Source organism: Trachurus trachurus (assembly GCF_905171665.1).
Source record: "Trachurus trachurus genome assembly, chromosome: 22".
In the NCBI taxonomy this organism is placed as follows: domain Eukaryota; kingdom Metazoa; phylum Chordata; class Actinopteri; order Carangiformes; family Carangidae; genus Trachurus; species Trachurus trachurus.
The window spans coordinates 22,718,386-22,746,070 of record NC_139907.1 but is presented as its reverse complement, the minus strand read 5'-3'; the positions used below and the strand labels follow the sequence as shown (position 1 = coordinate 22,746,070).

General features: G+C 39.9%; 1 protein-coding gene across 1 annotated transcript in view; it reads right to left on the bottom strand.

Annotated features, from left to right (window-relative positions):
- gabrr2a (gamma-aminobutyric acid type A receptor subunit rho2a) overlaps window positions 1-27,685 on the bottom strand; it is a gene marked incomplete at both ends in the record, with an annotated part of 55,151 nt that overhangs the window by 6,335 nt on the left and 21,131 nt on the right. Inside the window, 5 exons of the mRNA XM_083998963.1 lie at window positions 2,016-2,168; window positions 3,439-3,579; window positions 9,363-9,445; window positions 16,586-16,809; window positions 22,111-22,178. Coding sequence (XP_083855089.1) covers window positions 2,016-2,168; window positions 3,439-3,579; window positions 9,363-9,445; window positions 16,586-16,809; window positions 22,111-22,178 — 669 coding nt within the window. The remainder of the gene's footprint in view (window positions 1-2,015; window positions 2,169-3,438; window positions 3,580-9,362; window positions 9,446-16,585; window positions 16,810-22,110; window positions 22,179-27,685) is intronic.

Here is a 27,685-nt window from a genome sequence, read left to right as displayed (position 1 = left end):
TCAGTGTAGAAATCTAATTTTACTTATTAACATCAAAATAAAGTTCAAGTGACTACTTGGTATTTGATATTAGATCACAATTATGTGCAATCTTTGTTATTATTGATCGCCATAATCACTTTATTGCTGAGGAAGGTAAAGCTAATTATTAATTAATACTGCATATTCTACTACACTATGTTTTCTAAAAATAAATCACAATTTATATATTCCTTATATTTTGTTCTAATCCAATAAAAATACTTGTAGTGTAGTCAAAAGTACACAAAATGTAATGGAGTGCTGGAGTTAATCTAAAACACTGAAAGAACAACATGTGATGCTGTTCATGTTAATATTTTTTGGGCCCAGATGATGAAAGAAAGGGATTGTGGATTACTGAGGGGACTGCATGTCTGAATACTGATCAATGAAACATTTAATGATGTTTTTGAGTCATAAAACATTAAGTTTGTTTTTAGTGTGATTCAATTAACTTGATGACAACAACTCCTTGGATGCGAGGCTCTAAAACATCTTCACTGATGAAGGTTAATGGGTCTAATTTTCTAATAAATCAACAGCTAACACCTAAAACTAAAGGTCATAAATTCATTTTGGTTGAGTAACTTCCTACATGTTCTCTCTCTCTCTCTCTTTATCTCCGAATTGAATTAATTTCAATAGCAGGATTCGTCTGTGTATAATATTTGTCTGTGTAGTTCCATTATACAGTAAGAGTCACAGTATGTCTCCTGGTAAAATAAAGCACCAATACAAGTATTAATGTATTGGATTTGAAAACCACTATGGTATTCAAGGGTACATCCTTCATGCCAAACACTTTACTTTCTCACATGTAGAGAACTTATTGACCCTGACTGACTGATTGAATAGAGCCTGTAGAGGGAGAAGTGTTATGTTCAGAAATTATGTCCAAAGCCTGTAAAGAGAGCCATAAAAACACAACTCAATCAACAATTCTTTTTTTAAATTTGGGAATAGTGAACCAAAGGTCTGCTTCAAAGTAAGAGTACTTCATAGAAATGTAGTGGAGTATCAGGACTGTCTAAAATACATTTATGCACCAACCTGAGACCATGTAATTTATTGATGAACTTTGAAGTTTCACAGAAATCAATATTCCCCTTCACCACTGTAAAACACAGAAAACTGGGCTGTGCAGCCACTGGCAGCTTCTGTTACAGTGGGATTGATTCTGATAAATAGCCGTTAGCAGAACGTCAGCAAATTTGGCAAAGTGTTACGCTGAGAAGTCTAACCAGTGAAAAAGGGAACTCGAGGCTCAGAGCCTCCTCTCGTCTGATTGGCTCACTGACCTGTTATTACTAGAGCTCCAGAGAGATGCCTGAGAGAGGAGATGTAAAATTACACTGAGATGGTTTTTAGTCCCTACAACCAAAAATATATCTTCTTATGGATCAACACTAAATTTAAGCACAGACGAAGAATCAAATACTGGACCTTTACCCCATGCCATACCGAATAGGAATGACAGCTATGACACAGAATAATAATACATAAATATAAATATATATAGCTGTTAAAATATGAATTTAAAGCAGTGGTATTGGATCTGTACTCTGTGTGAGTCGAAACTAAAGTTTATGTGAGGAAAAATGTTGTGGAACATCCATATATACGATGCACAGAGAAGAAGAGACCCAGCACACACTCTGTAGTCGAGGAATAAAAGCCTGTCAGAGGGGTTTGTACAATCATCCCATCATATCAGCTGAATGTAATAAGAGCAATAAGAGGAGCTCAGTGAGGGAAAGCAGACGCCTGCATGACAAGTGCTGCAACAGCCTCAATGCAGAAAACAAATCAGAAGAAAAGTAAGAGTGGTGGAGTGTGGGAGGTTTGTGTATTCACACATGCATGTGTGTGTTCTCAACTGGTGGAGCCATGTCACAGCTAGCTTTCATCATTTCTTACAGACAGATTTTCCTCAGGCACAATCTCTTCAAAGGACATTTCAAATGGGTTGTGTTTTTCTTTTCTTTTTGTTTTACCCAGGGAGACTCTGGCCGGCACAGCCCGGCGGTCGATCCAGAACGACACCCATGAAAGCATCACCATGAGCGTGGCAGGAAAGTACGTCTGCAGCAAGAAGAAGAAGATGTGGCGTCGCAACGTGAAGTTGATGTAGAGTCGATTGTACCAGCCTGTGAACACAGACAGAGGGAGGCTCACACGTCGTGGAACAGTCCAGGATAAGACACTTTTTTTTTGTTTTTATCAATGTAGTGACAGAACCTTTGGAACTGTCAGAACTTTTTAAAGTAAAAGTTCACAATGCCTTGAAATAAACCAGGGCTGCACAATTCATCAAAATATAATCACAGTCACAATATATGGCCAAGTGCCAAATCAAGGAGCTGCAAAAATCACATCCGCAACATTGTGAAGTATTTCAGTGTTTTTCAGCATTTTCCAGCGTTATTCAGCGTGCAACTGAAATTGCAAATAACAATATTTGCCAAAATAATTATTGTTTTGCATATCACACAGTCACGAAATAGAGCAAATAGAGCAGTCATAAGAAAAAATGAAATGTTTAATAATTGTCCTCAGGTGTGGGCAGATTCTCTATTTAGGGTTTATTTCTTTATTTTCTTATTTTTTTAGTAGTTTTTGGGGCTTTTGCCTTTAATCGTAGAGATACAGTAGACAGGAAATAGGGAGGCAGAGAGAGGGGGAATGACATGCAGCGAAGGGCACATTGAACATGAGACTGGAAATCTGACATTTTAAGATAAGTTTGGGGCCCATAGGTCGCCAGTGTCTGAAATTGCTTTATACAGTATCTAGTATTTGTCTTTTTTACCTGCTGCACTCTGTGTTAAAGTCTCCAAGTCCATTTGAATTGCTGTTTTCACAGTTAATAATTTAAAGTCTCTTATGTCCAGAAAGAAAGTGCTTACTGATGCTGAACTTATTTGAATATTCCAAATAATTAAATATCAGTCCAAGCCTCCCACTGTTTGAAGGCCCTGGGATTTATCAAACCATCTATTCACTTCTGGTGCAGACTCTGCTCCTGTTTCCTCTTTCATGCCCATCCCCCACACCTCTCCTGCCCCCACAGGCATGCCCCTCAGAGTCCATGGGCCTTTGAGTAGTTGCCCCATCAAAATGTGCGACAGGAATTTCTTGATTTAATTACTTTTGATTTTTAGCAGTCATGTCATTCAAATCTAAAAGGTTCATGGTCTGTGGGGTTGGATCAATGGACAACGACCTTGCCAAGGTGATATTTGATTTGTTTTCCTAGTAACACAGTAACTTATTATTATTTGTAGTATAAATTAGCACATTATTTGTGAATGCAATTTAGTTTTAACAGTTTTTGTTATCTCTCAAATTATCATTGAAAGAGAGAGAGCAAAGCAGCATTGTTGAGGTTTCATAGAATACGATGCTTGTTTACTGTACCTGTGCTGCTGTAGAAGGCCAGACGAGACGTGGTGTGGAACTTCTGGATGAGGAACTGAGATAAGGAGATGCGATCATCGGTGCTGAGGGATTCGTCGCCACTCTTCCAGTACAGCATCAGGTCTTCATCCGTGTAGGCGTCTGTCAGACATGACACACAGCGTTCACATTAAAACAGGCTCAACAAAACTTTAAATCAAATCAAGTTATCCAAGCACACAAATACACGAACACCTGGGACAAGACCAGGTCAGGACCTTGTACCAGTACTTTAGTAAGTCTGAAGTGAGCTGGGCTACATCTACATTCAGCCTAGCGCCAGCTGGTTTCTCTCCTACTCTCTCTGCTCATGGGGGTCAGTCAGCGCTGGCAGCCATGATTCTGTCAATATGTTTTTCGGAGCGTCCCAGTGCAACAGAATGTGATCTGTCGGCAGTAGCACTGTAACACAATGTGTAAAGGACAAGCTAACCTGGACTGTTTTGTGTTCACAGTATAATGTGAAAATGAAAAGTACCACAGATTTGAAGCGCATCTCAAGAGGTGATCTCAGTTTGTTATGCAACTTCAAATGCACTATGTTGGCAACACTGCAGGCTGTGAATGCACTTCTCATAGAAACTCTGTTCATTTATTTTGAAAGCACAACAGTGAATGGTGGAAATATGAACAGTCAGTCATGGACATATTTTGAAAATACACACAAGTGCATGAGATGAAGTCTCAAATTATATTATGTCATTTGCAAAGTTTTCTCTCCCCTTTTCTCTCTTTTGCTCGGAAAACCTTTTGGATATTGGAAAGAAATCAAACATTAATTTACTGTCTTTATAATCAAAGGCAAAATCAGAGTATAAAGACCGGGCTGAGAGGAGCTGCCAGTGCCAAGGTTGCACTCTTTCCTGTCTGATATCAGTGGTCAGGTTGACTGGATCACTGATTATTATAAATATAATTTTATTCTAAATAACTAAATATTTGGAGTTTGTAGCGATAGCAACTAAATAAATCAGCAAAATCAATGACTTAGTTTAAATAATCAAAGCTGAAAATGATCTGTGTAGCAGAAGATGTGAAATGTTGCTGCTGATCTGTAACTGCATCAACACAACCAGTTTCTGGGCAATGGATCCAGTAAGGAGATGTATTGGAGCCCAGGGGCATCAAACCGTATTGATAGATGTTAAACACCAGCCTCACCCTGTATTTACTAATTCAAGATGCTCTAACAAGTTTCCCAAAGTCTTGATTGTGAGGATATTCAGTTGACGTTTGTATCAAGCAGAGAAACACAGGGGATGATCTGGTTGTTTACCAGGGTGAGGTGTGAACATCTGCACCAGAGGATTAATGATAATGGATGACAATGATTACGAGTGTTTCTGACCTTGTTGTCTTTGTTAGCAGCTGTTGTTCGGTCACATTCTGCATTCTAATGTTGTTCCTCGTTCGTAGTGTTTTGTGTCACTAAATTACCACAGAGTAGATGATCTGCTTCTTGTTTTCAGAGGCTCAAACATGTCCACTGTGTGTGGATGATCATGTGTCTTCAGTACTGCTGGTTCACACACAGGGATTTCTGCTACAAAGCTGAAGCGCTTGTTTGGAGAGAAATTGTTTTTATTCTACAACTCTTTGTAAATGAAAGTGTAGAATTGTGGATGTAGTCTGAGCTCCTCTTCTATGATTAATGATCCTACACTAAACTTTCTGGAAGCTCCGACCCCTGCTGTGAGCAGCTCCTCCGAGCCTTTTCGGAGGCTTTGTGAAAAACTTCTATCTTTACACTCTGTTATTTCTGAATAGAGCCTGATTGCAGCCCCAAATGGCCAAATGTCTTTCCCACTTGCTGTTGATGTTTGAAGCTGCTCAAAGTTCACAGTCCAGTGATGAAACAGCAAAGCTTGCACCTTTTTACACCTCTGAACTAAATGTATGGGGACCCTTTGTGAAGTGGCCCCCAAGAGTGTGCCAGGCCCTTCCTGCGAATATCTTTGATGTCTCCAAAATAAAGGAAGTGAAGTCCCTCTCGCTGGCTCACCCCTCCTCCCCTCGATGGCTCAGGTGTGTCGCCTGAATACACCTCAGCACTGGGGTTACGCGGGGAAACAGAAGCAACGCTTTGCTCTTTTTCCTCAGTTACTCTTACCCTCAGGGACCAACCAAACTGTTAAATATTAAACTTACATCTGTCTGCTAATTACCCGTCATCTTTCATAATATTTGAATGAAATAATTTAGATGCAGTGAAAGCTCAACCCTGAGGACAGTTGAAACAGATCCGGGGCGGTTGCAACATATTAAAAATACATCACATTTCACTGAGTAACTTTTCTGCTTGTCCAAAACTTTGTAAATTAAACTAATTAAATTAGAATAAATACAATAAGCAAGAACTAACACTACACTTAGCTTATATGTTTGTTTATCTGGGAGCATGTGGTAGTGACTGCTTCTGTGTATCTGATTTAGGACTGTTGTAGGCAGTGTTTTTTGTCTCTACCTCAGATTACCCATAAGCACCTTTGCCTCCTTTAAGCGGCGCGACAAACTGTCAGACCTCCCTGTGAAGAGTACAAGTGTGACACGTCCCTGGTAGCACGTGTGACATAATGAGGTCGGCCTTGCTTGACTGTCATGCAGTGACTGACGTGTTGCAGTGAAGCACTGAGACACTGTGTTGTGATACTCTGTCTGAAATCTATGTCGCTGTGAAAAAAGTTTTGACTGCATTGAACTGACCTCAGCGTGATGAGCTCACCTAAGCGTTAGCGGTCGTCTGCTCAGTGTGTGGAAGGTGACCCGCTGAGGTCTCCCTCCTCCGGGTTCTCATTCACCTTTGTCAACATTCTATCTGGATTCACTGAAACTTTGACCCCACATTAAAGACGGTTTTCTTTTCTGTCTGTGTATGTTTGGAGGAGGGCAGCGAACACATTATGTCAGTGACCCCAAGGGTGAAGTGGGTATATGTGTGGCTTATTTCAGTGGCAATCCTAACCCTCTGGACTCTCAGACACTCCCTATGCCACATACAGTATGTGGAGCAAGGTGGAGCATCAGCAGGGGGCTATGCTTCTGGGTGTTTTGGAACAGCAGAAGTGCAGCAGGGGGTTACAGTTGAGCATTTACCTTGCCTCTCCTGATGGTGCACCTCTGCCTTGTTTAAAGTCTACAGCTCATCCTTGTTTATATATCTTATATCCGTTTAAAGGTATAGTATGTAGGAATTACCCCCATGCGGTTGCATATCGGAACGTATTCTTGATGTTGCATTCACGTGAAATCGGGCAGACGTCAGACAGACAACAGACGCTGCATGTACTGTAACAGGATAAACAAGCGTCTATGTAAACAAGTGGTCTGCCAGCACGAGGCAAAACAATACAGGCGTGACAATATGTTGTCATGGTGATGTCGTATTGTTTACCTGACCCACATTTTACCGTCTTTCCCTCGTTGAGTAAAATGGCAGTATAGGGAGCGTCGGTTGTCAGTGAGAGTCCAGAGGGTTTGGATTGCCACTAAAATAAGCCAACACCATACACACATACACACATACACACATACACACATACACACATACACACACTATTCACCCTTGGGGTCACTGACATAATGTGTTGGTTTGCCGATGGCGTCATTCAGGTGCCAGACTGCACCTGAATGCAACATCAGTGCCTCCGTCCTTCCTCACACTACACAGTGGTGACAGTTTTAACAGGCGCTACCTGGAAAACTTTCTCCCCGAGCCGACAGCTCCGGTGAGTTTCTGTGGTTACGCTGCTCCTGAATGTAAAAAATGGCGATGAAACATGGCCTCGGTTCAGTGCGCCCCCCCTTGTATATTTGTAACGATTTGTAACAACTAATTCTAAGGTACGAGAAAGCTTTCATTTGTATGCGGGTGTGATTCAACTTCAGTGAAATACGTATTTATGAAAAGCAATATTTGATTTTTGCTAATAAAAAGCCAAATAAGTTACATACTGGGGCTTTAAAGTCCATTGTGTAAAGTAAAAAAACAAACAGATTTCAGGGTCTATTCAGGACAAAGCAAATATAAAATTAATTCTCATGATCAAAAATTGGAAAACATGATGTAACATTCACAGGAAGGCCAGGTCCCTCAACACACAAAACAAAGCCTTGAGAGCTTCACTGCTGGTGAGACTCAGGCATCAGGATTCAGCAGATTAGACATTTCACCAACAATCTACACCTCCCTGAAGCTAATACGTTCTGCTCATTTCTGTTAAGAGTTTTGCCTCAATGAAAAATTCATGTCCCACCTTGATGCAAGACGACAGTTCCTGAACACATCCACCACTGGCAGCATTAAAGGCGTGTGGGAGAGGGAGCTGGGGACCGGGGACAGGAGTCACGGTCTGATGCGGAAGGCTAACAGAATGAGCACACGTCCTGTTACCTTCATGTGTTTTATCCTGGGTTTTCTCCACGCCGTGTCACGTGGAGGAGACAGCTATAGGTTTTGTGCACATTACATCTGGCACTGCCCTCATCTGGGAATAGCTCTCACAGGAGCTCGACTCTATTATTGTGGAGGAAATCCAAATCAGTCTTCCTTTGTGCTGACTCGCTCAGTTTCCGAAGGAAATTTTTTTCAAACAAGCTTCCTCTGTTAGCGAGAAGTTTTACAGAGTCACGGTGCATTAAGCTCAGACCTCTTCCTGTTAACCAGCAAAATCTTGAGTTTGAGCACAGTCTTGACAGGGAATGAGGACTTTTGAGCTTTTAAATATGTACCTCTCGAATTATCTCATATACGACAATGAGCCCACAGGTTGTCTGTGCAGCAGCTATTGTGACCCATAGTTAAGTTTTGTTATTAGGCGACAACCTAAACTGTAATGTTTTTCTAAAACCCAACCAAGCCATAAGGTAAATTGCATGTTTAGTAAAGGTGTGGCACGCTTGCTACCATAGACACGCTATTCTAGTTGACACATCAGTGGGTTGTATGAGACAATTCAGGTTTGAGGATTGGTTGGCCTCACTGGACACTGCTCTGCGACCTGGTGTCCTCCATGTGTGCCCATGAATATCTAATGTGTGTCACATGAATAAAATGTGTCTCCTTAGTATCTTAATTAGTTCCCTGCACAGTGTGTCTCAGCTCTAGGATCTTTGTTGCATTGGCATATCTGGTACTGTTTCTAACTGGTTTAAATCTTACCCGTCTGACAGATCATTTTTAGTAAGCATTGATGAATCTTCATCGAAGAACCACCCAATGACCTGTGGTGTTCCCCAAGGTTCAATTTTAGGTCCTATACTCTTTTTCTTTATATGCTGGGGAACGTCATCAGGAGGCACAGCATCAAATTCCACAGCTACGTATGCTGACGATACACAGTTGCAGTGTCTCCTTCCTGATGACCCAGGTCCAATCAATGCCCTGTCAAAACTGTCTTAAAGACATCAAATTATGAATGGCAGTGAGTTTTTTGCAGCTAAACCAGGACAAAACTGAAATTTCAGTTTTCGGTTCTGAAGCTGTGAGAGCGGAATTCAGTTGGAAACTGCAATCAGTGGCACTAAACCCATGTCAACAGATAAAAAACCTCGGAGTCATCTTTGACTCAGACCTCAATTTCCAACCTCATATCAGGCAGGCTATGTGTGTTGGGAGGGATAGGATGTTTTTATTATGGAAAGCACTTTGTGTTGCATTTCAAATGCATGCAAAGTGCTATAGAAATATAGTTTGTTTGATAGATTGATTATACATATACATGTATCTCCAGCAATGTTGAGCTTTGCTGTCATAGGGGTTTTGTGTGTTCTGGTGGGTAAGCTTCCTGCATGAATCAGGTGTTTGACATAGAGCATCAGGTGCAGTAACCGTGTGATAATTTGACTCATTTCATTTTGTCTTTCAATGTGATTAGACGTTTACTCACAGCTCTCCAGCTCCAGTGAGCAGGTCTGCGAATCCAGCGGGAAGCGGCTGAAGTCCATGTTACAGGCTGCTGTCACTGTCACCCTGGTCAACAAGAGAGAGACACATAATATTTATCATCACTTATTTTGCGGGGAACTAATTCATAGAGGCATGTGATATGTTGGGCATTCTGCGGTTCTTCTAAAGACATGATCACACAGAGCACTGGTGCACAGTGCACACCAGTCACTTGTGGAGGTTTGAAAGGAAAGAACAGACATGTGGATGATTCACAACATTTCAGGTTGACCTGTACATACTGCGCCTTGGATCATTTGGATGATCTCTCTGCTTGTGTTGAGTTAACTGAGTATTTCTACTATTTCATCAGAGTTGAGACTGTTCTCACGCACCAGCTGAAAAAACACTGGAGGAAGTGGAGGAAAGGTATTTACTGTGCACAGTTGATGCTACAAGTTGAAGTTACATTCCCACGATGCTACGATTTGTTGAATAATTAATGAGGCGATGCCAGGTGGACAAACATGATGTAGCATCAGTTCCTTCAACTACACAACATACTTGTCCCTAACATTGGATACAGCAACCATAGGAGTATGTGCAAAATGCAAACAGTAGCCTATACCAAACCATCGTCATGGCAACAAAAACATCTTCATCCCCTGTGTGACACCCAATGTTTTGTTGATAACATCCTTGTAATGTTCCTGACACTATTTATAGCTTCTATAGGTTCCCTAACAGGGAAATATGACGCATGCTGTCAGAAAAACATTTCAGAGGAGAGAATCACAATAAATGGTGAGTTGTTGTCTTCACCACCATTAGGGGAGATTGGGATAAATTGAGCTTAGGGGCAAGAGCCATCCCATGTTACTAGCAAACCACAAGAAAAATTGAGCATGTGACTCTCACTGAATGACGCCGTCGGCAAACCAACACATTATGTCAGTGACCCCAAGGGTGAATAGTGTGTGTATGTGTGTATATTGTTGGCTTATTTCAGTGGCAATCCAAACCCTCTGGACTCTCACTGACAACCAATACTGTTATTGTTACCAATACTATACTGTTTTTTTCCCCTTTTTTTTCTCTTATACTGTTTTTTACTCGACGAGAGAAAGACAAACATGGGTCAGGTAAACAATACGACATCACCATGACAACATATTGTCACGCCTGTATTGTTTTGCCTCGTGCTGGCGGACCACTTGTTTACATAGACGCTTGTTTATCCTGATGATTTAGAAGGAAGGCATCATTTCATGGAGTCTATGATAGTAAGAACAACATGGGTAGAATGATTAGACATTTATGTCCAAAAAAACATTTTTCACTCTTGAAAGTGAATTCAGTCGATCACAAGTTTCATGAGAATTGTGTTTAGACCAAAAGAGTTGTGGTATCTATGAGTTACAACATGACGTAGTAAACTCAGCATTAAAGTGCACCATTTTAACTGTGGGGACTAATAAAGTCAATATGGTACAGTAGCTCTGGGGTAAGTTGAGCCACCTGCCTGATATACTTCCTGAGTTTATTTTGGCTGTATGCCCTAATTATTTAATTAAGATTTTTGGATGTTTACGATTACCGTAAGTAAGTTCCAGGGAACAGGTAAAGCTGTTTATGATAAGCAAAGCTTTACTTTCAAAGAGAAAGATGCAATGGAATCACAAAACTCCCCAAACCTCACTGAGTTAGTAACTCAGCAGCAGGTCCCAGCAGTTTGTGTTAATCTGTAACCGCTATAGGTGGAATATTGAGTAAATGGGGAGGTGGGAGATGGATGGAAGAGAAGGAGGGGGGTGGATCAACTTGCTCCTATGCTCAACTGTGTTGTGCCATGAGACCACTTATTTTGTACACGGTATAATTTCAAAACAGTTACATTTACACTAATTTGTTTGTTTGTAGGGGTGCACGACATCCTGAAATATATGTAGATACATTAATTAGCAACAGCTGTCTTGATGTAGTGATCCTGAATAATGAGAAGTGGCTCATTTTACCCCGCTCTCCTGCTGTGAGCTTCTCCCTGTTAGGATTCCTTCAGTGTTTAACTGATGCAGCACAGAGGACAGAGATGTCAGGGGAGAGCTGGCTCAGCTTGTTTCTCTGATTTAAACTTGTAATCTAAACAAATTCTCCACAGAGGTGTCCTCCTCCTCCTCCTCATCCTCCTGCTCCTCCTCCTTCTCTCCATAACAAACAGAACAGAGGATTAAAATCTGAGATTCACTTCAGTGGACACAGAACAGGACGTCTCCAGCAGCTGGGAGCCGAGCTGTCTAACATTTATTCAGCTTGTTTCTCTGATGACACACTGATGAAAATCCTTCATCTGGTTCAAATATGAAGTCAAAAACAAAAGGTGTTAAAAATGTTTATGCTTTGAATTTAGATCAAAGTCAATGTTGAGCTTCTGTCAAACAAAATTAACACCGACAAATGATCATAGAGGATATGATGTCACTGAGAGGCGACCAGCGAAACGGACCGTCACCGGGATTAAGATCACAGATTTCAGATTTCTCTGCTTGGATGATCAATTTAAACACTGGGGACAAAATCTAAATCCAGATGTTATGAGACATTTTAAGGAGGAAATGTTTACTGAATGTGGAATTCTGTCTTTTAGGATGTAATGATGGCATTTCAGATGCAGTGTTGTTGACAAGATATCCAATTTATGCAAAATAAATATGCTACCAAATGTTTTCACTCTCAGTGTTTATATGGATTTCCTCATTCTGCTGTTTTCTAACATATCCCCCTCCTCCTCCTCCGCCTCCAATCTGTCCTTAAAAAAAGTCTAAAGTCTGACCCAGAATCAGACTCTAGTAAACTAGTTACATCTTAATCCATCCACCTCATGTTTTTTCCCCCCTAATAATCTGTCATAGAATGAGACACCGTGCTACAGGCTGCTGTGAGTTTGACAATATGTAAATGGAGCTGTGTGACGCTCTGGATTATAATCAGTTAATCTCTTAACTGCAAACATTCCCGATCTAAAGGAGCTTCCAGGAGGTTGGTGTGCGCTCAGTGTTCATTAAAGTGAGCTTCCCGTATGACTCATGGAGTGTCTGAAAAAATAATTCATGATGTTCCACGTCAACGATTTTGGGGATTTTGGACTCGATCAGAACTACAAACAGAACTTCAGACATCTGCAGAAGACGTATCTACTCTCAACATTGTGTCCTCAGCTGCATCACACACGCGCAACAGTCTGACAAGTTGAGGAATATGAACGTAATTACACAGAAATCTGAGCAAAACAAGTTTGGGAGTAAATACGTGGATGAGGTAATCCACGAAAAGAGACAGACACACTGATTCCTCTGGCTGCAGCAGATACAGAAATGACTGGACATTGATTTAAAGGCTGCACAGCATCAGTAGCGACTTTGTGTGCTGTAATAGTTGCATTTGAATACTAATTTAACAGTTGGATACATACATATTATACTTAGCCAATACCACCACCTGTACCCAGGACTGCAGGATTTAGTTTCTCTCAGTATTTACCTGTGAGGTCTGCTGGATTTTGATTGAATCCCTCAGAAAACAATAATCCAATCAGAGGAGAGGCTCAGAGTCTCCTCTCACCTGATTGGCTGACACTGTCCTTTTGTTAGCAAAGGTCTGTAGAGGGGAAATGAAACCACATTGAAATGGTTTTGGTTCTTAAAACCATATAAATACATTTTCTTACAGAACAACACCTCACATAAAAGATTGAGGAAGTGGAAAATTGATTTCTCTCAGCTTTCAGGTCTCGCTGAAGGTAGCATGCTTAAAACTGATTTATGATGGCAATAAAAGCAAAAATAAGGCCCAGGGTGAAGTGGCCTTCAGTTCTTCTTCAAAGAAGATTCAGTAAAACCTTGATAAAAACAAAAGGTCAGCTCCACTAAATTCATTTTCCTTCTTTGGGATCGTTCAAGTCTGATGTTATGACACTTGCCTCAGAGGAAAACTGCTTTTAGCTGCTCCGATGTGCCACACAGGTGTACAGATCACAGTCAGACTAAACAGAGGTAAAGGTGAGGATTCTTAGGACTTTTATTTTCTCTTGATCAGACATATTGTGTCAAGAAACTGAATACAAAACTATTATAAACTATGTTGAAATTTGGCTGTGCATAATGCCAACAAAGAGTTAGACTTTTATGCAAATGAAAGTAATTGTAGTATTTTTCAGGTACTGTACCTTGATATCCTGAGCTGCAGCTGCTGACCGTGGTGATCAGACAGGTTGACTTGTAGAAACATGTGAAATCACGAGTCATTTAGTTATTCACAGCCCCAGATAAAAAAGGTCTGTATGGACTAAATCTGGTCAGTTGCGCAGATGATTGATTGTAAACCCATCTGATGAAACCTGCTGTGCCTCAGTATTGGCTTTTGAATTCAGTCCAGATCCTACAGTGACCCTGGGAAACCAGGACACTTTTCCCAATAACAGGCTGTTAATAGATGTGAATCTGTGACCACCCACTGAGCTCCAGGTCAGCTTCATGTTGTGGAGCTGGGTGGATGGTCAAACAAATTCCAGTGGAAAGAAGAAAAAGTTATCAACAGAATGTGAAGAGATAAACTCAAACACATCTGTGTATTGTGTTGCAAAGACATGGACTGATGTTAGTTTGCTAACCAGCTAGCCCAGAGGCTGACCTGAGAGGAAGAGCAGAGCTGCCTTGAAGGGCTATTCTAATGTCTGGGTGAAAGGTCGCTATCCAGGCTCAGACTGCTAATCTATACTGTACTGTAAATTATTGACTGTTAACTAATTAACTAATTAGCTATTACAGTCTCTGACACCACACATAGTGAGTCAGATACAAACACAGGAGAGATGACATCAGAGTGCGACAGAAAAGCGAAAGAACCATGTGTGTTAAAGAGGAACAATGTAAGTCTGGTCAATTTTCTGCTGTTTTGCTAACCCTAGAAAACAATCAATAGAGCGGTAGATAACGTTATAACATATGCAATGTTACAAGGTATATATTTGTATAGTTAATATAATAATAATATAATAATAATAATAATAATCTGTCATAAACAAGAGATTATGGTAACTTTACATTATATTTTAGCCAAACAATTGTTAAAGCAGAAGTAAGTGGAATTTTTGTGTTGATATAAGTCTTAAATAGTTCTATCTTCCGACGGCAATCACTTACATAGAGTGTTTGGTCTGAAACACGGATCTGTCAGTCACTCTGCTCTGCTTTAAGCCGAGGAGAAAACTTTCCTTGTATCCTACAACCTTAATCCAATGAGGAGAGAGAACGGCATAAAGGGGCGGTCCTCTCTGTGTGTGCAGCCAAGGGATCCGCGTGAATGTGGTGACGTAGGGACGAGGGCGGGGACTGCTAACTCCATCAACTGACAAGAAGTTAGCCAAAACGACCGGATCGCTTACTTCTGCTTTAAATATCAAAGTTGCAGGCCTTCGGTTTGCCTCAGGTAAATGTCTTGAGTTTGTTCATCTAGAGTTGACTGACTAATCCTAACTTAAAACCAGCTCTGGCAGGTTTTCTTCTGCTGGGGCTGAGAAAGATTTCTGTCTGATACAGCCCTGCATTTCCTCATCCATACAGTCAATATCAAAGTGGAGAGTGGATATGGCAACACAATCATTTATGTTGGGTGCAGATCAAAGTCCTGGTTGGATATCACTTTGTTACCGTGGCATATCTTTACCAACTTTACATCCTCTGTGATGAATCGATGTCAGAACAGAGACAGCATCGCATCATCAGCTCAGATCAAATCTATTCACCGTCCACCTTTATAACCCCATGATTCTGTGATGAAAACAACTTGTTTCAGTTGTTTCCAATGCACCAAACCATTTACTGTGCATTACTGGTCTAATCTATGATAATTTCTCATACTGTGAGCAAAGACTGAAGTCGAAAACAGATGTGTAAAAATGTTGTTCTTTTGACGTATGTTGTATAGCCTGAAAGAGATCCCTGCAGACTGAAATGTTGTTTCATTAGAATTGCTGGGAGCTAATATCACCGTGTGTGCACTGCACACTGCACCCTTTCACTGACTCTTTATCTAATATCATCTTCATTGCTTTGCTCTTTATTTTCCTGTTGCCATGGTTGAGTATAGTATTTTTCATTCAACACATTCACTGTATTAAACAAGACAAAGTTCAGGTTGAACTGAGTTTGTTAAAACTGCAGCTAAAAGATGTAATAAACCCACCATCCTCTACCTGCTCTGCAGTAAACAGCAGAAAGACACAATCAGAGAGCAGACCAAACACAGAGCTACAAGGACAGTAAAATTTCAAAGGAATGCTAATGTTGGTCTGAGTCTGCTGGATGTGTAAATGGGAACATTATGGCGACATATCAACCAAAACAGCTTAATGAAATGTATGTGATGTTCAGCTTTCTGCTGAATTCTGCCTTAAAAATGGCCATAAACACAGACAACACATTTAAGTCATCTAACTCTGGGTCTAGATTGAACAACTAGCCTACATTAATGTATGTATATGCTCAAAAAAATAAAACAACCATTTTAACAAAAAATAAATACACATATGTCTCTGAATGTTTGCCTGCTGCAAGCAAAAATACAGTAAGGCCTGCTTGTGGCTCTCTCAACTTCGAATGTGATGATTAGTAAACATCCCTGAATGTCAAATTTGCACTGGACCATCTGATCTGTATCAATTCTCTGTCCTAATGTCACGGTGAGTCACTGAATTAACAGGGTGTCACTTCACAAATTGAAGGTGATTTATGTCCCATCACGACTTCAAATGTCATTTAAAGCTAAATGTCAAATAAACAAATAAACCAGCGTGTGAATTGTGACATTAATAAATAATGTGGAGAAATGATCTTTTAAATTACTCAAACCAACGCACACATTTCCTGAATGGACAGTGGGATGAGGAGACTGTGCATTCAGATTATGGGGAACCCAATATAAACCGCAATGGCACCACTGCACTCCCTGTGCCACTCCTCGAGCTGACAACCTTTTCCCTGATGAAACACATTTCAAACACATCACAGCAGTTGATATTTCCCACTGGATGAGGTAATCCATTTTTTTTTTTTTTTACTTCAAATCGAGACAAGATAAATGTATGCAACGACCTACAACAATAATAAATGTGTACATAAATGTCATGGGCAGAGGAAGTTTGCTAAAATGATGCTAACATTTACAGACCTCAGGCTGTAGAGGACGTGTCCATCAGGAAAGACACGCAGCATGATGTTGTCTGTAGTGGTGTCGTGGATGAAGGACCTCTTGGAGTGGACGAAGAAGACGTCGGGGACCCAGATTTTCTTCACCAGGCGACCATCGAACGTCATGCTCTTGTTGGTGCTGCTGGTGAACGACAGGCGCTCGTCCTTCCAGTAGTGCCTCAGGTACAGGGTCATGGTGAAGTCCTGGTGGAGACGGCAGAGGACAGACAGCAATAAGACAACAAGATTCTCCCTGCTTACCTGCCAAACTATTCCTTATTCTACGATGACTTCGAGGCACCCTGGATGTTTTTTATCTCTCTCCCCTGACCTGACTGAATGGCACAGGAACTCCTGATTGATAAATTTGAGCATCCTCCCATAGGAAGATATTAGACAGAAGAAGTAATTTTATTTCAACTTATGAGACACGGAAGCCATCGATCTTTGAAAAGTTAAAAGACAGGCATCTCTTTCGTGGCAAACTTTCACAAACAGCTTGAATAAAATCAATTCTAAGGAAAAGTGCATCACTGATCCACGTGATTACAACCTCCTTGACGCTCAAGACCTCAGGTGAAGAATTCAACTATTCATTTCTACAAGGGAAACATGTGTTACTTATTTTCTCAAGTATTTACAATCTCACATAATGGTTTTCTTTTATAACTAATATGACTGTGAACAATTGACCATTTACCAGGCCTTTCATTTTTTTGTTGTTGTGTTTTCACATGTCATTTGTTTGGTCTGTTTTTCATTTATTTTCCCTTCTTGGCAGTGTACTTATTATTCTTATGCTATATTTCATCTGTATGAACATACACAGACTCGCTTTATGCAAACTGTGGACTGTATGTGGTTAATGCATGATTGAGAAATAGAGATAATTTAACAATTAAGTCGTAGAAATGTGTAATATCCATATCCATTAACATGCACCAAAACCAGGAAGGCTGCAGTCAGGCGGTGTGAGATATGACTGACAGGAGCTGCACAGTCGGCTGAATGTGGCTGCTGTGTGAACCAACAAACAGTCCAGCAGCTGGGAAGCTGGCCACTGACTCACTGCTCAGTTGTCAGCATTTAATGAGATTTGCTCAGCTTCCTGTTTCCCTTCCTACTGACTTCATATCATGAGTAGTTTTAGTCTGCCTGGCAACCGCCCAACAAACAAAAACAATTTCAGCCTTTCAAAGCTCCTGAGCTCTGCACATTCTTAAACTGAAAGACCACAGACAGCAAGTTATTCAAATGTTAAATGAATAAAAAATCAGTTGTTCTGGATTTGAACTCACTTAAAGCCAGAAAATGAATTCAGGCCCACTAAAAGTTATTTTACTCCTCATTGCACATTAAGTATAGATATAATATATAGACTGTATAGATGGTGGTGAAAACAGTTTTACATTGACTTCTTTCATCCAATTGACCATCACACACAGATTCTGTCGAAAATATCTAATATTCCGTCAGAAGGCTGATGTTCCCTTCCAGCCTCAACTTACATTAGACACCAGAGTTACTCTGTCTTTACTTCTACATCTGAAGAATACTGCCAGAATCTCTTTAATTGTGAACTTCAGAAAACTACTGTTAGATCATGCATGATTCATTTAATCATGTTTGGACAACTGTAGTGGTCTTTTATTAGACATGAAAAACAAAAACAAAGTCCTGACAAAAAACAATATGAACTGATTATGTGATTGGGTTAAAAAAAATCTTTACAGGTGCCAATTTGTTATAAAACTGATTTGAAAAGCCCAGTCTGAGCTACTTCCTCTTCATCAGTCATAGAGCCTGAAGGAGGAACCTGTTGGTTTTCCACAAATTACTGTATTTGTGCTGTGCTCTCAGCTGTTTCTGTATGAGCTGTGTGTGGTGCAGTATGTTTCTGTAGATTTTCAATTAGGCTTTTGTTGTTTGGTTTGTTTCCGGGGCTGATTCTGATACTGGTTAGCAGACAGGGGGATTGATAACTGCTGCATCCAGGTGTTTCTATTACTTCTGTTGCACTCGTACAATGACAATAAAGACTTTCTGATATGAAATTGATTTGTTTTTCACCAATATCCAAACAGAAAGAAATAGGCACCAACACCTTTAGAACCGAATGATAATACGATAATATGATCTACAATAAATCAATTATTTTTAAGCAAACTAAAATTGTTCTATCACAAAATTAGTGTGAGACTGATAGATAGATAGATCAAAAAGAGAGTTGTGAGACACCAACTTATCACGAATAAAAACGTACATTATGGTACCATAGAAACAAAACAAAAAAGAGTTGTTTTATGAACTGGAACTCATGAGAGACAGTCTTCTATTGAGGATGAGGTGGCAGGCTTTGGCACATTCGTTAATGCAATGTTTGCCAGCTAAAATTACACACAATTTATTCATATCATCAAGCTCATTAAAATTAAAGCAGAAGTGAGTGGTCCGGTCGTTTTCGCTAATGCTGCGTTCCAGGCAGGCTTTTGAAATCGTAAATTACAGCTTCAAGTCACAACTTACGACTTTGTAGCGTTTCAGGCAACCCACTCGTGTTTTTCCGACCTGTTTTACCGGTGAAAGTCACTATAACGGCCACTCGTAACTTCCGACCGGTGAACTCGTACCAGATCGAACTGGTACCACTTCACGGTCGGAAAAATACGAGTTTCCTTGAACGCACCATAACAGTCCTCGTCGCTACGTCACCACATTCACGGCGTTCCTTGGCTGCACACACAGCCCTGCATGCCGTTCTCTCTCCTCATTGGATAAAAACTGTAGGATACGATAAATGTTTTCTCCTCGGCTCAGAGCAGAGCAGAGTGACTGACAGACCCGTGTTTCGGTCCAAACACTCTATGTAAGTGATTGCTGTCGGAAGATATAACTATTTAAGACTTATATTAACACAAATATATCACTCACTTCTGCTTTAAAATAGGACTTAGAAAGTGTACTAAATAGATCAGCGCGAATGTCCATAAGTAACACAGTGCAAAAGAGCACGGGCTTCTGATTCAATGGAGCCAGAATCACATAAAATATAGTAACATCTCTCCACTGGGGTGTTTGTGTATCTACCAGTTTCTATTGCCAAAGGAGCGACACCGCATCAAAATTTAGCAAGAGCACTTCTAAGTTCTGATGATCTGCCTGTGACTTTGATGTTCTCCAACAGTATCACTTATAAGCCCATACATTTCTAACTTCATTTGGTTAAAAAAAAAAAAGATTTAAGAAGTGATACCTACTACCTTGCAAATGGTGAAGACTCTATAGCAACAGACTCTTTTTAAATGATTAATGAAATCCACTTTTCTTCTGTTGTGACTTTTCAATACATAAACTACCTACTAAATTATCCCGTCTGGAAATGCAGAGTCATTCTCTTTAGAAATAGCACAGCTTTATTCTTCAAGGACTGCTTGGGTAAAATTGTTTGGGCTGTCAAGCACTTATTAAACTGACTTTGGCAACTTCTTTCTTTATATGAAGTTTGATTTCCAAGTATTGCAATCAAATGAAATGATTCCACTAAAAGTACTAGAGCTTCTTTCAACTCCCTCTACTAATGATAAATGGACATAATTTCCCAAACAAGGTTATTCATGTCTTTTTTACTCACATTTTATTTTCTGTGCGATTCAAAAAGGAATTCAGCCTAGAATGCAATAACTTTTTAAAGTTACTTTCATCTTAAAAAACAAAAGAACTGTGACTTCAAAGCATTTAAGAAAGTATGTCTTTCAAGATACATGACGAAGGTTCAAGTTTGATCATAATGTTTGTACTTTCTTTGATGAAGTAATAGACAGTATGAATCATTTATTTTTCTTCTGTCTTCGTATAGTAACACTTTCTGATGTGATATAAATGACTGGTAAAACTCCGAAACTGCTTCTCTTTCAGTCTTTACTAGAAATTATAATTCACATTGAACCATCAGAAAGGATAAGTGTATGTTGGTCCTCAAAGTTTCTGGCTTGCCTCAGTATGTACCTCTTACCATCGTACATTAGTGTCTTAACACTTGTGTATTGCCTTCAATATCCAAAAGATATGTGTAAAAGTGTAGCTGGACAATCAGAATCCAGTGATTGGTGAGCTTCAGAGGGGAAAGGAGACCTTGAAGTGGGCTGGGCTCAGAGTAAACAGAGTACAGTACAAGATGTACGTACAGTATTCAAAAAAAGTTTGTCTAGAAAACTGAAGCATGTACTGTAAACCTAATTTTTTGTGGACACCAATAATAAAATGATGGAAACGTAAAATGCTCTGTGTTCTTCAATATTACGAGCTCAAACAAAAATGTGAGCATTTTATAAATCACTTGATGTTATTGATTGAAGAATGCTGCGGTTTGGCTTTAATGTCAGCAGGCAGTCTGTTTGGTTTTATTTGACTCTTTGTTCCTTTCCACAAGGCGCCATTTCGTGGGTCCAAGACCAGCTTGAGGATTTCAACCACTGAAACTCTTAACTAACAGGTCTTATAATTATAATCAATACAGATTTTGCTCTGTAGAGGCTGTTAAAGGTTAATGCTGGTCATGAATGAAATGCACCTGTCCATCCATCCATCCATCTATCTATCCACCCATCCATCCAACCATGTGCCGGAATGATTTACAGTATTCTGTATGTTCAGTTACAATATGTACTGCAATATTGTTTACACATTATTGTACACAGCTCTACCTAAAGCTTGTTTCTTATGTTTGTTGTAGATATGTGACTGTAGTGTATTTTCTTTTGCACAACGCTGTGAACAAATTAGAATTGCAAAGAGCATTGGAAAACAGAATAAACTATCATAATAAAAACATGACAAAGCCATTTGACTATCTCATTCATAATCAACGGTGTCAGGACTTATCGACACTGACAGTTTCATTGACATGAATAGGCTACTTGCATTTGAGGGATGAACTATCTATTTTGAGCAAGTGACACGCTTTTGCAGCTTATCAAATAGGTTTTGCAGTTTGTACTAATTGTTCTGAGAAATGCACAAACTGTTGTGCAAATGTTAAAGCAGAAGTAAGCGGAATATTTGTGTTAATATAAGTCTTAAATAGTTATATCTTCCGACAGCAATCACTTACATAGAGTGTTTGGTCCGAAACACGGGTCTGTCTGTCAGTCACTCTGCTCAGCTGTAAGCCGAGGAGAAAACTTTCCTTGTATCCTACAACCTTTATCCAATGAGGAGAGAGAACGGCATAAAGGGGCGGTCCTCTCTGTGTGTGCAGCCAAGGGATGCGCGTGAATGTGGTGACGTAGGGACGAGGGCGGGTACTGCTAACTCCATCGGCTGACAAGAAGTTAGCCAAAACGACCGGATCGCTTACTTCTGCTTTACGTAATAGTGATGCGAGAAATGCACCAAAGTGAGAAACTGAGAAAAACTGTCAACAGAATTGGACCTAGAGAGCCAATTGCACAAACAACCTATAGGGTCATTTTTCCATTAGGAGAGGATGAATACCGGCTGTCTTACCATATCAACTTCAGAGATGCTGTCCAAGCTCTCCACCTGAACATCCACTCCAACGGGGATTGCAGGGCCTGCGAACAAATGAGTATATCATGAACTCAATGCATGCGAAAGTGAGGCGTTATATAACAGAGGCGAAACTGCTGCCAAGCTGCTGTCTGGATTTTACCAGCTGCCCCCCTCCATTCAGCTCAGTCAGTGTTTTGAAATTGGGTATATATCACATTCTTTATATTCTGTGCATTAATAATGGACTTGCATTAAACTTTTATTCGTAACAATCAGTGTGACAATTCACCATAGACTAGATAGATAGATAGATAGATAGATAGATAGATAGATAGATAGATAGATAGATAGATAGATAGATAGATAGATAGATAGATAGATAGATAGATAGATAGATAGATAGATAGATAGATAGATAGATAGATAGAAAAAAGTTTAATATACTGTACATTATAATATTCTGAACCTAGAACAGCCAAAGCTTAATAAAATGTATCTTCTCCTGCAGCCATTTCTGATGGCTGTGTCAAACACTCTCTGTTTGTCCAAACCCAAACTAAGGTGAGGCAAAGTCTTTGCATTTCATATAATTCCCACTGGAAACATGCAAATCTGCTGATGTTGTGTTAAACTGTTTACGAGATTAAACAATAACCAAGCCGTCGGCCCTCTGAGGAACTGCAGGCTGTGATTTACATTTCCATTTTGTTCAGGTGCTGTGGATGGAAATGTTTGTCCATCATCAGCCTAGCTCTTGGGCCCAGAGCAAGAAATTGCAGCATCTGCTGCTAAGAGTTTCATGGTTATTCATCATTTGCAGTCAGTAGTTCTTTACGTCTGTGGTGACCCACAGACAGACGTTCTCTACGGCACCATCATCCAGGTGCCACAGAGAAACCATGGTGTATGGCATCAGAATAACTACTGTACTTTTACAATATGAATGAATCCTAATGCTTTTGTTAATCCTCTGTTTTGTACTCACACCCATGACCCCTCAGGGGATTAACTCCACTTAACCACTCTCCAGTAAGTTTTCATCATTTTTTTTTACAAGAGCTTTAAGCACGACATCACATTGGTTTCATGACTTGAGAATAGAGGGAAATGACAAGAGACTGTTTTAAAAGGACCAGTGTCCATTATCCCACATGTACTGTATTATTAATAGTTTCACAGCTTTGTTGGGTGTGTATGGGTGGAGATCTCTGATAGAAACCAACAACTCTCAGCGTTTTCAGAGAAATGTGTGCCTCTGTAGAGAAAGTGCTGCTGGGGTATCCTCTGTTGTATGGTTTTTGTTTGCTTGTTTGATTTTTATTGTACAAGCTGGTTCTTTTCCCTGATTGATTCACTGAACACCTCATCCCTTAACAGTACATGACATGATCCCATAGGAGGTGCCAGTCATATATTTACTGTCTCACTCTAGCTTTACATTACCTGGATATCTGTGAATGTGTGACATCTGTTTGTCATTTCTGTCATGACCTCTGACCTCTACACAAGGCTAACAGTGTTATGTGACATTTAGCATAGAGGGTGGGGGGGTTAAAGGCGATTTAAACCACTTTGCATCTATAGAGCCTCTAATCCAGAGATTCACAGAGATGCTGAATTCTAGATAAGAGACACCAAAGCCCCTCAGATGAGGGTCTGTGGAGGGATCTCTGTGTTTGGGATTATTCCTCACTAACTGGAACAATAGCATCCAGTGTGTTGCATTACTTGTTACATTAGGCTTAGATGGTTTTCTGTTCTAACATTGACCTCCTCAGCTAATGTCTGACTAATTCAACATAAAGCAAGAGTCCAGAGTTACACCAAACCCTCTATAGTCTGATAATTGAACAGCTCTATGTGTGTGTGTGTGTGTGCTCCTCCGAAAGTGGCACCATAACCTGAGAACACACACGGTTCTAAACAAAGATACATTGTGTTTTTCCTGCACAGAAAATTGCTGTATCAACTGAGGTAACTGTTCCACCACCTGTCTCCTCTGCCCTGGTAGGATCAGTGGTAGAAGTATAATGTGTTGAATTTAAAAACCATTTTCTAAAATGTTCATCTTAACATTGTCAACTAAATGTTGGGAAAAGTTAAAGAACCTCAAAGTTGTATTTAAATGTTCTGTAAATATTTTTTTAAACAAAAATACAGCAGCGTCATGAACAGAGAACTAATGCTGCGTTCAAGACAAGTCAGAACTAAAAAAGCATTTGAGACGTACCACACCAAAAACATGGCTGACCGGGACAGACTTTGCATTCAAAGTGCTTCGCGTAGGGAATGAAAACATTACAAAGGTGTGGCTATGTGACGTCAGACAACTGATTCTCGGCGAAGTCGGGGTAGATTTGTTTCTCTGACTTCCCCAAGCTGGAGTTCCGACTTGAGGTGCCGTTCGAGGTCGGAGGTCGGAAAGATCCGAGTTCCGACTTGTTTTGAACGCAGCATAAATCACACACTCTCTGTGTGTGATGTAATCTGCTATGTGCTGTAATCTCTTGTGTGTAATCATGTAGTTTCTTCCCTCTTTTTCTTGATCGCAAGGCTGGTCATATCTACATAAAGGCATGAGATAAGAGCACATGTGGATTGGCCAAATACGGTGGACCATCCAAACATCCTAATGTTCTTTTCCAGCTCCATCAGCATCATTTGTGTAGCTGTAAACAGTTAGTCAGTCCAAAGCTGAATTTCTCTCCCAGCCCGACTGTGGTGCTGATGCTGGCCTGGTTCGGAGAGAGGAAAACCCTAATAGCGGCTGAAGGCTCCAGCTGGACTCAGAACAGTTTATTTCTCTCCTCCATGTGTCACTAACTTGATGGCTCATAATGTTCCACATCTGTTTGCATTAGTGATGGCGATAGTAGAGATGATGCCATTGGCTAAGGTGCTGTTACCAACATTATGAACATGTTCTGTGACTGCTGCTTTCACTCACTGGCTAACTGTCAGATAACAGATCATGACTGATCCAAGCTCCATGATAGTAGAGCAGCACACTAGCTGCCTTTGTGACACCTACACACCTACAACTCTCCTTTAAACAGCTGGTCCACATTCCCTGAGATCTATTTAAAGTCATATTTTATACTGACGAGGTTTATGGTTTATTAATGGTAGCTATTAACAGATTATTTCACTCATAATGTGTTGCATTATATTAAACATCATATGGATGTTGACATGGTTTAAAGGGGACATAATATTATGGAAATATTTTGAAGGCTCTTTGTAGTTGGGTCATTTATAGCAGTTCCGTGACCGGGGAGAGCAAACATTCATTTCTCACCATTTGTCATCTATAAAGGTAAAAGAAAATAATTCAAATTTTGAGAGCCCTATATCCAAAATGGCTACCGTCAGGCAAGCTGGAAATTAAGTTTTTAATGGTTTGGCCCACAGTGCTGCATAATCCATGTTTTCTGAGACTATTAGGGTCAAGAAATTCATAAATGATGAAGATTATTATTATATTATATATTTTATTATTGATTTGATCTATTTTTGACCTTCAAATTCAAGATGGCCGCCAAATTTTGACATTATAAATGTCAATTTTTTCAAAATCATCATAAAGCCTGAATATTTATTTATTAATATTTAACTTGCCTTCCTGCCCCCAAAATGTGAGAATTGACAAAAAAAAAGGCTCCCTAGGTTGAAATCCATGAGCTGTTCCCTCGGTTGTCTGACAGTGATGTCATTATTTTTTTATTTAATTTAAAGGGACAACGAGGAGTTTCTATTCGGTTATAAAAAAGTCTCACGTTAATGTGGATGAATCTCCGCTACCCACACTTGTTAATGGGCCCATTTTCGATAAATATATCGTTCTGTCTCTATCGTTATTTTGTTATTATTAGTGGTGGCGGAAGTGCTGGTCGAGCCGACCAGCGTTTCCTTCGTTGCGAATCATGAGAATAACGCAGCTGAATCGCCGTTTATGGTCGGAACTACGGTGGTATGTGAACCTCTTTGAACCTCTGACTTTAATTATTGATGAATGAAAACATGAGTCCGTCTTGCGCCCGGTCAAAGAAATGCACGGTGTGCGCGGAGGCTCATAAATGTAGTGTGAAAACGCTTCGCTTTTCCAAAACTCCTCGTTGTCCCTTTAATCCCACCCTAACCTGTGAGTACAGGTACTGGTAGAGGGGGCGGGGCAAATCATCATTATCATTCAACATCATTTGCATTTAAAGGGGCAGACACTGAAACCAGCCGTTCTGAACAGGGCTGTTTTGAGAGGATGAAAAAAGCTGTGATGTTTGATCCTTGGGGTATTTTGACTAAAGCAAGTCGCAGATATGTCTTTAAGATACCTGGGAACTAATTTGTGGAAAAGGGGCATAATGTGTCTCCTTTAACACTTATTTGTTATCAGAGGGGACTTAAAATATGCAAAACTGCATTAATCTCTTCTGCATAATGATGTTTTGGACATAATTAATATTTCATGGCATATATACAGCACAGTGAAATTGCTTTTACTGCCAGATTTTGAATGGTGTTTGGTTTTGGGCAAAGCAAGAAAAATGCCAGTGCTTCAGCGTTGATTATAGGGGTTTGAGTGTTTTGCAAGAATCTGATGAAACAAAAAAAATTTAAATGATGTTTGTCTGTTTCCCTTACTTTTTTCTTGTTCTCACTAACACAGCTAAAGTATTTCTGTTGCCACCAACTCTATGATTTTATGTTTTCGACACAGCGAATCAAAGATGTTATCAAAAGAGTTGTTGTGCCACTGCTTATATATGAAGTTGTGTTGTTTCATGGCTTTAAAAGCCCAGCCACTTGGCTGTGGTTGGTTTCATGTCAGCAGCAGAACTATTAATCCTCACTGTTTGCATGCACATGAATGAAAGTGATCATGGTAGAAAGTACAGGCCTTTTTTCCTTTATCAAGTAATTTCAACTTGGATAATAAGATGTTAATGTAATTAACGTTAGTTATGTATTTGTGTCATAGAATAACATGTTATTATCAGCATTGTTTTTCCTATCCTAGACCTTCATTCATCCATTTTTCCCTCTTATGTGTGTGGTGTATGTATTATGAATGCATTTTTAATTTAACTATCTATATTATGCACAGATAATTCACTGTCAGGCAAAAGAAGGTCAGATATTTTAAATATCCATTGAATGGATTCATGTAGTCATATTTATATTGTTATTCATAATCCATGAGTAAGTTTTTCAAGTGGGCAATATGCATGTCAAGATGCATGAGGGTAGTCTTCTTGGCGATAGACAGAGTAATCAGCTATTTGATTTGTTCAGGTTCATGGTTGAAATGTCTCCTAGTAGGCTGAGTGCAGGGGCTGATGGGATGTGGCAGCCAGAAAAAACGGATAGTGTCTCTATGATTTCCTTCCTAAGTGTTTGATGGGTGTGCAGTGCCAGATGGCATGAATATAGTTGTCAGGGTTTTTTTGTGTACAGCGTGAATACATTTCTGAGAGAGAGCCCCGTGCTAAACATCTTTTGCCCAATATATTGCACCAGTTGTCATTAGATGCTTTTGCAGATTCAGTTCCATGCATCACCATTTGTGCAA